Below are 10,765 nucleotides of genomic sequence, written 5' to 3'. Positions count from 1 at the left end.
ATCTTCCTTATGAGGAGCGGCTGAGGGAGCTGGGTCTCTTTAGTTTGCAGAAGAGGAGACTGAGGGGAGACCTCATTAATGTTTATAAAGGTATAAAGGGTGAGGGTCACGAGGATGGAGCCAGGCTCTTCTCGGTGACAAACAATGATAGGACAAGGGGTAACGGACACAAACTGGAACACAGGAGGTTCCACTTAAATTTGAGAAGAAACTTCTTCTCAGTGAGGGTGACAGAGCACTGGACCAGGCTGCCCAGAGAGGTTGTGGAGTCTCCTTCTCTGGAGCCATTCAAAACCCGCCTGGACGCCTTCCTGTGTAACCTCATCTGGGTGTTCCTGCTCCGGCAGGGGGATTGGACTGGATGAGCTTTTGAGGGCCCTTCCAATCCCTCACGTTCTGTGATTCACGCACGTTCTCAGCAACAATCAAGATAAGCTGGGACAGGAGGAACTGTAATACTTCAGACTGATCTTGTCACAACTGTGCGTAAGTACACACCATTAGGGCACTCCCTGTGAAGTCCCATGGAGTATCAGCAATGGAAAGAGAAAGGGCACAATGTTCAGCAGCTGCTCCTATTAGTTTTAAGCATTTTATGGGATATGGAAGTGACGAACAGTGAGATTAAGATAGATTAATCAGTAACAATAATTTGACTGCATAAACAAGAGCCTGAAGATGTTGTTGTCTGTTTTAGGAAACAGGATTCAGAGAATTGACATGATCATCTCATAAAATATTTAGTGAAATACAGAACTCACTAATTACAATATAATGATACAATATAATAATACTGGATTTGGCCTCGTATGCTTCAGTAGTTCTGTTAGCAGGAAAACCAGCTCCTTTGTGGGTCTTTCAAAAGAGAATTTCCTAACCATTCTGGAAGTATGGCAAAGTGACATATTTCTTATGAATTCAAACAAGAAAATTAGCACTCATAACAGAATTATACATTTTAATAGCAAATAATCTAATATTCACAGCTAGAAAAACAAGGACAAACTGACCAGCTGATGATTAAATCCAGGGCCCCATAATTACAAACAACTAACACCCAGAAGCAAACATTATGCATAAAAGAAGTAAAAAAAATAAATGCATCTGGCCCTTACAAGATCAGTGCAAGCTCTGAAGGACAGTTAAGTACAGCAAAACCTCATGATCAACAAACAACAAAGACTCTTTATAATCCTGTTCTTTAGGACAGCAGAAACTTAAGACCTTCAAAGCTGCTATCACAAGATTTTTTTAACAGTACAATTATCGCAGTCCTATAATGCAATCATATTTACACACTGCTGAAAGAAGAACATGTTGGGCTCTCTGTCCTCATAACCCTGTGGAAAGGCGCTCCAGAAAGCCTCGCAGAGTGGAAGTCTTCCAGAAAATCTTTACAGTACTAATTTGCACAAGCTCTCTTTTAAGCTAAATAATCATTTATTCCAAACTATTTTATGAAGAGCCATCGTGTACAAACATCTTAAGAAACATGTTTAGTAACAATGCCAAAACCCTACATTCCTATGCACAGTGTTACACGAAATCAGCAAATACTGTATTTGCCTCAATAGCACTACAAAACAAAGTGCCTTCAACTCCCAGAGCTACTTGAGGAAGAAATGTGCTTTACTTTTCTGTAGATGAGGTCTTTCATAATCTAAAAATGTTTTATAACTGTAACAGATGTAATACATCCATTATAATGACAAGTTAATTGTTTACTCCACACTTCTGAAACGGTAACATTGACTTTGTGAAATCCTGAATGCTGAGATCCAGTTCATCATAGTCCAGTAGCAGCAGAATGCTGCCTCCATGTACAGTGTATCCATTAATGGGACCACATTCGGCTATCAGATCAATATAATCATTAAAAACCCAACTCGCACAAATGAAATAGTTCTCTTTTATGAGAAAGAAAAGTTTAACTTTTTTTTTTCCTTTCTAAGAATTCTGGCCACCAGGAGGTGGTGTGTCTGGAAACATCAAGTAGTTTTTTTCCCCCCTACAGCTGAAATGCAAACTCCACCTGCAGTACTGGTGTGTTTATGCAAGACCGAGGCTCCACATTCTCTGCAAAATAAGATTATTTTGTCCATGTGATTTTGAGTGGAGCAATTCTAAGGAGCATAAGGATGACGATGTATACCTGAAAATTTAAATACAAAATGGGATCGACCTGAAGGTAGGAAAACTGAAATTCATATTGTCCGTTCAGCAAATGACCCTCCTCAGCTGCTAGATTTCACTCAATCGAATATTTCTCTGTAGTGGCCAGAGGCTTTTAAAAAATACCACACATAACAGCAATTATTGCTCTATTAACTATGTAAAATATGCTTAGTTATGATTTGTAAATAAATCTCTTAATTATTGACCAGCTGAGTGGCTAGGTTTGAAAGGGCTGTAGAATTTGAAAAAATGCTAGAGGCAGAAAGGAGGGTAAAATGAAATTAGGCAAAATAAAACTGACAAAAACTAGAGAAATTATGCTTGACTAGTTCTAGCAAAAAAGAAACCAGCAGAAACAGGGTTAATTCTAGCCTTATAAGGCTGTTCAGCAGCACTTCAACTGCACAAATTAGAACAACCCTGGGAATCTATAAAGCTTGTTTTATTGCCAAGGACATGCAGCAAGATCTGCATTTTGCTGTTGTAAACTACCCTTTATTTAAGACATTTTAAAACAGAACAGCTTTTTATATTATTTTTTTACTGCCGTATTGTCAACAGGTGGCATTCGCTGCAGCTTTGCACACCTAAATACAAGTTTTTCCTGACACAACAGCCGAAGTTGACACATCCATTAAGCGGGAACCCGGGCAAGCAGCAGCATTCTGCCGTCTGGAGGAAAATCAGCTCTGGAGAAAAGGAATTAAGGTAAAATAAAGTGTTTCACAATACACAGTTACCTGTAATGCTTGTAATTGCTTGGCTTTCGGTGGCCTTTCAGATGTAATTAAAATCTGACCACAGACTAACCTTTTAAAATCAATTGCTTAGACTGTTAACTTACCTTTCATTGTATTTAAAGCTGTTTACTGCCTTATTCAAAAATAAAAAGGATGTTACATAAAAGACAACCGTTCACGTCTGACTTCCAGAGCTGCCTGAAACAAACACCAAACCTTCTTCAAAGAAGTGTAATTTTGAATGAGTATTTTAGCATAAAGATTTGTATTATCAAAATGCTTCAAAACGTAGCAACAGCTACTGGGTACTTGTGCCTACTTCATTAAGAAATAAACGCTTTGGAACAGATATCTTTACCTATCTGCTGGCTACTTCTGATAAACTGAATACATTTAAGCAAGTTCATAGCTATATTTCTGGCTGAAAATATTCTAACACTCCTACTCCATTAGTGGTCTGCTCCTTTTTCTCCCCCAGACTGTACATTGGCAGGATTTAAGTCAGTAAAATGTGGAAATATGCCTCAATTTTAGGAGCAAGTAATTCAACTTTTAAAATATGTTTTAGTGTAATTAATTCAAGGTTTGAGTAGTAAGATGAAGATTAAAGCATTTTAAAATATTTAATATTTAACACAAAATACCCTGGGTTATAATTTTCTGTTTTATTTATTTGGGGTGTCTTTTGTTTGGTTGTTTTCTTTTAAATAAACTTCTAGCAATGCTTTAAGTCCATAGCATTCAACATTTATAAGTAAACAAATCACATAACTGTTATTTTCCATTCCTATCCGGAAGTCAGTGCAACATAATTAATCACAAAGAAAAGCAAATTGAGTATAATAATGTTGGTGTAAATCAATATGCTGCTTGTATTACCTTCATTTCTAAAATTTGCCTTTTCCTTTCCACTGAAAGCAGAAGGAACCAACTGCTTTTCATCTCCATTGCTTTCTGACCTACAGACTCTGCTACTTAGTAGCCTTACAAGCTGATGACTAAATAAATATATATTTTTAATATATACCTATAAATAAAAAAAATAAAGGTTTTCTTCATTGGGCTAAACTCACTCATCTGATTTTCTACATTTTCCAATACTGAATCCCTGAAGGGTACACAAAATTTTAAGAGACCTGCCCTCACAATAGATTATCAGCTAGAACAAATTTAAATTCTTTTAACTGAGCCTTTGTGTGTATATATATATTTATATATATATATAGTCAAACATGATGCTTCCTACAGCCTCAGCTGCATACGTTAAGTTAGCAGAAGCATATGGTACGTGGTACAATGCTGGAATATAAGATTAATGGTTTTCCATTTTCAAATTGCAGGTCCAAGGATGTTCATTGATTATTAAAAGAAAACAAATGGAGCTAAAATTCTACTACCTTCCAACCTGCATGAGGAAACAGTGTTGATGAAAAGCTTTTAATAAAGTGAGCCAAGTACCATAATGGTAAAAAGATTCCTACATGATCTTAAGGCATAGAGGAACTGCAAACTCTCTCATTTGCAATGTATATAGCGTCCTGTAAAAAGAAGAAAAAAAAAATCTGCTGTTTGTACTGTTATGTTACAGTCATTTTTAATTCTTATTAATTTGACTTCTAAAGAATTTTGATTTCCTACACAAAAGTGAACATCTTTTTCCATTCCAGTCAAAATGCTTACTACGAACTTAGTTGAAAACAATCAAAAATCTGATTTTTTTTGCATTATCACAAAACTGTGAGTACTAATATCTTTTCTGCAGATATTTTAACCATGGAAACTTACTCTGCCTCACTGTCCCCCGTTGTATGTAACAGCACAACTTTTAACCTAAATGGATCACATTTGTGTAACGAAAGCCTATCTTCTAGGTTAGCTGATAAATCAGAACACCAACAATATGTTATTGGTCTTTTCTTATCATGTCTTTACACAATATTCCTTTTTCCTATTGGTTTTGTAGGAAACATTCTGATACTGGTTGTGAACATAAGCTTTCGTGAAAAAATGACCATTCCAGACCTTTACTTCATAAATCTTGCCGTAGCCGATCTCATTTTAGTTGCCGATTCTCTCATTGAGGTTTTTAATCTTGACGAAAAGTATTATGATATCACTATTATTTGTACCTTTATGTCTTTGTTCCTTCAGATCAACATGTATAGCAGCATTTTCTTTCTGACATGGATGAGTTTTGACAGATACCTAGCACTGGCAAAAGTAATGAGGTCCAACATATTTCGCACTATGCAACACGCTAGATTAAGCTGTGGTCTCATATGGATGGCGTCTATTTCTGCAGCACTAGTCCCATTTACAGCCGTGCATTTACAGCACACCGGAGAGGTCTATTTTTGTTTTGCAGATGTAAAAGAAATCCAGTGGCTAGAAATAACCTTGGGGTTCATTATCCCCTTCGTGATCATCGGTCTTTGTTACTCATTAATTGTCCGAGTTCTCATAAGAGCACACAAACACAGAAGTCTTCGGTTGCGGCGACAAAAGGCTCTTCGAATGATTTTTGTTGTTGTCTTGGTTTTCTTTATCTGCTGGCTACCCGAAAACGTCTTCATTAGCGTTCAACTCCTTCAAATGAAAAGCGAGCCTGTCTCTTCGAGCAGCCCATCCTTCAGACATGATTACCCTTTAACAGGACATATTGTGAACCTGGCAGCTTTTTCTAATAGCTGTTTGAACCCCTTAATTTACAGTTTTCTAGGGGAAACCTTCAGAGACAAACTGCGACTGTACATTGAACAGAAAACCAAAATGTCAACGTTACATCGCTTTTGTCAGGCTGCATTAACATCTGTCATTCCTGACAGTAACGAGCAATCAGAAGTCTGATTTAGTAGTGGCTGTATAAAACATGACTGTGAAGTTGTGCAAATAGTGAACAAAATGCTTGCTACTAACAGAAAAATTGCATTTGTGTATATACATATTCTATCACTCTACTGAGTATTGAAGGTTTATATTCAAAATGTTTTTATGACAAAATTTAATGTAGAAGAATGTTGTAGTCAGATTTATATTTAATTTTGAAAAGGATTATTAAAAGATGAGCACTGAAGGAGCTTTATTTTGTATTAGATATGTATGAATGACAATATAGGAGAAAATTTTATCAAGTTAGGAAGAATCTAGATGTAACCTCATTATCAGAGATGCTACTTTGCTGGTGTATATATAGTACTTCCACTGAAATAATGAAGCTGCCATAACAGTGGGAAAAAATCATTACAATGTATTGATGTGAAGATGTAGAAAACATTGATTTTTACATTCAAATATGTTAAGATAGATGACTTCGCTTAGAAGAACTACCCAGTACTATCGTCACTGTATTCTAGCATGTCTTCCATTATTAACTTTCTTTAATCTTAATATAATCTAGCATGGTGGTGAGGTTTTGTCTCATAAATGTGATCTACTGTTTACATCAGTACTTGATCAAAACTGAAATCATCTGTAACTATATTGCTCATCTCAAAGAACTTCACAGAAGCAAAATGTAATGCTTCATGCTGACTTTTAGAGATTGGCCAAGACAATCTTTCCCAGGACAGACATAATTGGGCCTTTTGTCAAAAGTGCCAGTGCACATACACGCACGTTCACATCTGCCTTCAGATTTAAACGCACACGGTCTCTTTACATTCATTAGGTCTATTTCGATTGCCAGGAAAAAATGCTGTGGCTTTAAAAAACAAACAAACAAAAAAACCCCAAACACCAACACAACAGTTTCTGCTAAAGAGTATAAGAATTGCTTATGAAAACGACAGAAGCCTCAGTTTTTAGAAAGTAGTAACTTCTGTAATGGGGAGTGTGCTTAACTGTCATCACATCTGTACTTCGTGCATCATGTATCCCACCTCCAGAAACCACTGGCCTTTCAAGATTAAGATGCATGTTGGTGGCTTTGTTCACTTGAACATTAATTCTACTAAGAAAACAAATGTTAGCACCACATACTTGAAAACAATAGGTTTTAATTTCCAGTAGAAAATAATTGGTTTTTAAATCTGATTTGTTTAGCACAGGCTACTGCTGAACTTGTACAGAGGAAGACACAAAGTTCCTAGGGATTAGCGTGCAAGATCATTAAAACATCGCTTGCTGCATCTCTGAAGTGAACAAACTCATTTCACCTCTGTGCTCATTGACTTAAGCACCAGAACTCTGCAGAATAAGATGCTTTGTCCTATTTTCAAATGTCATATATGAATTAATTAGCACATGAACAGATTTTAAAGGATTTTGAAACACAGACACTTAAAACAATGACTAAAGTTACTCAGCAATAAACAGTGAAAACAACAATTCCACTCATATTTCTCACGAAATACTTAAGTTTCCTAGTAGAAACTTTGGCCACAAAAGACTTGACCTATAAACAGAAAGGCCACAAGATGATGGCTGAATTTGAAATAGACAGTTAAGATATTTCTGCAGCTGAAACAGGAACTGCAGGGTGGAGTTGGTGGCAACTGCTGATTATTTGCAAGTGACTGCTAACCACAGCCTAAGGAAAAATGTCATTTAGTCACATCTTCCCTGTACACCACCAAATATATCTTTGCTCAAGGCAGATGCCAGCATTGCCATGCCTTCTCTGCACAGAACAAGCTGTTAAACAACACTTAGCAAGAAATCTCACACCACTGAGCTACACCACGCATAGCCCTTTTCCCTCATTATTTTCACTTGTGGAATTAGCCACAATTACTCATAACCTATCAACTGCCAATGTACTTTAAGCACACCTTGAAACACAGCTATGGCAGACAACACAGAACTGCAGGAACAGATAATTGTCTTGGCAATGCAATTCCATGAAGCAGGACACATCTTCTGAGCTTACAGATCCATTAGGATTGTGTAAACTCGACACTTACCATGAATAAATAACTTATTTGGGGTTACAGGAATACACTTTCCCAATTGTAGTTGCTGCTTTTTTTTTTTCTATAGGAATATAGGAATCTGATTTTTGATCAAGGCTATGGTAGAAGCCCTTTCATCACCACTGTAGATAACAAATCTAAGTGTCTTTGCGCAAAAGCTTATAATAATAAACTGACAGTAATAGCAAATGCCTGTTCATACATACTGTGAAATAGTTTGTTTCTACATGATCATATTCAGTAATGTTCTGACAGTGAAATCTAGGAAAGATCAGATTACCATAGCATGAAGAAAACGATATTTACACAACCTGAAGCAACCTATTGTGCATTTAAAACCAAATTACAAATCTAAACTACCTGATGAACATCCTACTGTTCATATTTTGGTACCGGCTTATGATCTGTGCCTGAAATGATTAAATTTAAACATACTACTTACCTTAAATAAATAAAAAGTCCACTTCCAGGTGAAAGAATGGCAAACTTCTTCCCAAAACTTTTTTTTTTAAACAGCAGCTATTCACAGAAATGCCATACATCCTTCATTTATATATACAACGTACTTTCTGCTGTTCATAATCTTGCAGTAACTCCTTACCATGGTTTATCCATGAACCAAAAGACCTGTGGCTTTATGGAGTTTTCTTTAAAATTAAAGAGCATGATCATCAGTAAACAAAACCTTTTCTGGAGCGTAGGGAAAAAGGGAAATAAGAGTAAGAATTTTGATATAACTACTACTACACTTAACGTTTCTGTCAGGTCTCTCAAATTGTTTAACTTAAGGAAAGGATTCCATATGCCTTTCCAAAATGCTAGACTGATGACAACTACGAGATTTAAAAACTTGTTTATCACAGATGCTTACAGGTTTTGCTATCATGGTCTATACCAAGTTTCCAGACAAGAAAAGTCTAGTATTAGGAAGAGCACACAGAAAAAAAGGGAAAAATAAAAAGAAACCAAAGAATACCTAAAATGGTTAACTGCTTCTGAAAATAGTACCTTAACACAAAAACAGCTTGAATGCACAGACTCATTACTGAATATATAGAAATAAAATTAATCCAAACAGCACCAATCTGAACCTGATGCAACAGAAAGCCAGTCTTCCCTTAGTTGTGTAGACAAGCATGAGAAAAATACGTTATCTGAGAGCATTTTAACATGTTACGGACATGGTGTAACTTTGCATCCTTTTAACAGTTTTAGGATACACTAGAAAAAGCAAAGTCAGTCGGTCTGAAGTAGCAGTTCGGTTAATTTATGGAAAGCATTACATGAGGTGAGGGCATGTGACAGGCAGCTTGAATCAATGAGTCAGGCGATTCCAGATTGTGGGCAAGACTCACACAATACAGGCAAGAGGCAAGAAAAGTCACCCCTCCCTCTCCCTTTCTGCTCCACAGCAAGTCAGAAGACTGGCATTCAGAACAGTCCATCCCCCAATGCCAAAAGACAACACGCACTATACATTCTTTTAAAAGCAAAAATCAGAATTCTTAAAGTATGGCTTTCTCCAATATTGTTTCTATCAAGTGAAAAAGATACAGGTTCATCTTAGAGTCCTCCAGTGTAATCTGATGTTTACATTATTCATTTAAAATTACTTACCGGGCATATAAAATCCATTCTACTAAACTTGCAAATAGACAAGCTTTAAAAAAACAATCACAAAGTTTTAACAAGAAAATGCTTTTAAAATTTCAGACTAAGTATCTGTGTTTTGAACAAAATTCACTGGCTGTACAGTGTAGGCTCTGATCTTTTTTCCAGCCATCAAGTTATGTTAGAAGCTAACTGATTTTTTTCCTGGGTAAGGATTTTGCTGTATTCTTTCAGCTGTTTCTTAAGATTGCAAAAGGGAAAAGGTTGTCTGGACAATTTTGAATGGTTAGGATTGTCATATAAGAAATGTGTTAAAGTGGTTTACTCTAAGTAAAAGTATGTAAAGTTCAACCCTGATTGCCATTTAATTCCATTTGAAGTTGAATCTGCATAAGCAGGAAAAACAAGCGAGTGTATGAAGAAGGCAGGTTTGAATTTTAATAGCTGTTCATGAAGGTGAACCAATGAATTAAATTGATTTTGACTGAAAACAACAAAGATAAGGGTTTGATTTTAATTTAAGGGACAGTATCCTTCCCTTCCACTCCAAAACTCTTATCTTACCCATTCAGACCATGAGGCAGATATTTAAAATTTTCATCATAGAAGAGCATAGGACCAAATTGTTTAATTCAATTGACTGAATTATATCTTTGCAATAGAAGTTTATGCTCCCATTACCAATTACAGCAGCCCATCAGCACAGTTAGACCTAGCCATTCCTCCTTCAGAGACTGTTTACATTAAGAAATTCCTATCATTTTCACATTCTGTTTAAGAAATGTCGCCAAGAAACCATTTGGAATGGTTGGAACCATTGGAATCACACTTCATCTTTTTTCTGTTAAATCTGCAGCAACAGATGATAGGAAACAAGTCATTTTTAAGACATGCCTACAGACCATCTTTTCTGTATGCTCTTAAACTCTGCTGCCAGGGAAGCACATTGTGGTATGTGCCCTGTGTTGTGTTTTAAAGGAAAACACTCTGGATTTGAGAATCTGAACACCCTCCATTCATATTTATAATTTAGGTGTCCTTTCTTTAACAGTATTGTCCAAACTATTTACTCCACGTTGACATATGATACACCAAACTTTTAGCCTTTGGCTTCTTTTTAGACTTCCATTCCATCATACGGTAGCGCGACACAGCCAGGAGCTAAGAATAAACAGTTGCATGCTGAGCCAGCCACCCAAAATGACAAAAAAGCAACGCCTTCTCGGGGCTTTAGACAGTGCAGGATCAGCTCTTTACTTTCACCTTCATCTCTAACATGCTAATTCAGTTATTTTACATACATCCAGTGAATTCCACTACAAAATTTGA

General features: G+C 36.3%; 1 protein-coding gene across 1 annotated transcript; it reads left to right on the top strand.

Annotated features, from left to right (window-relative positions):
* The first annotated feature begins 4,688 nt into the window (after positions 1-4,688).
* Positions 4,689-5,762, top strand: GPER1 (G protein-coupled estrogen receptor 1). Its single transcript, XM_010189343.1, has one exon. It carries the CDS (start codon positions 4,689-4,691, stop codon positions 5,760-5,762), a length of 1,074 nt encoding a protein of 357 aa, XP_010187645.1.
* The last annotated feature ends 5,003 nt before the right edge of the window (positions 5,763-10,765 follow it).

This window comes from Mesitornis unicolor, unplaced genomic scaffold (genome assembly GCF_000695765.1).
Source record: "Mesitornis unicolor isolate BGI_N332 unplaced genomic scaffold, ASM69576v1 scaffold20247, whole genome shotgun sequence".
Classification (NCBI taxonomy): domain Eukaryota; kingdom Metazoa; phylum Chordata; class Aves; order Mesitornithiformes; family Mesitornithidae; genus Mesitornis; species Mesitornis unicolor.
This window is presented reverse-complemented; position numbering and strand designations above follow the sequence as displayed.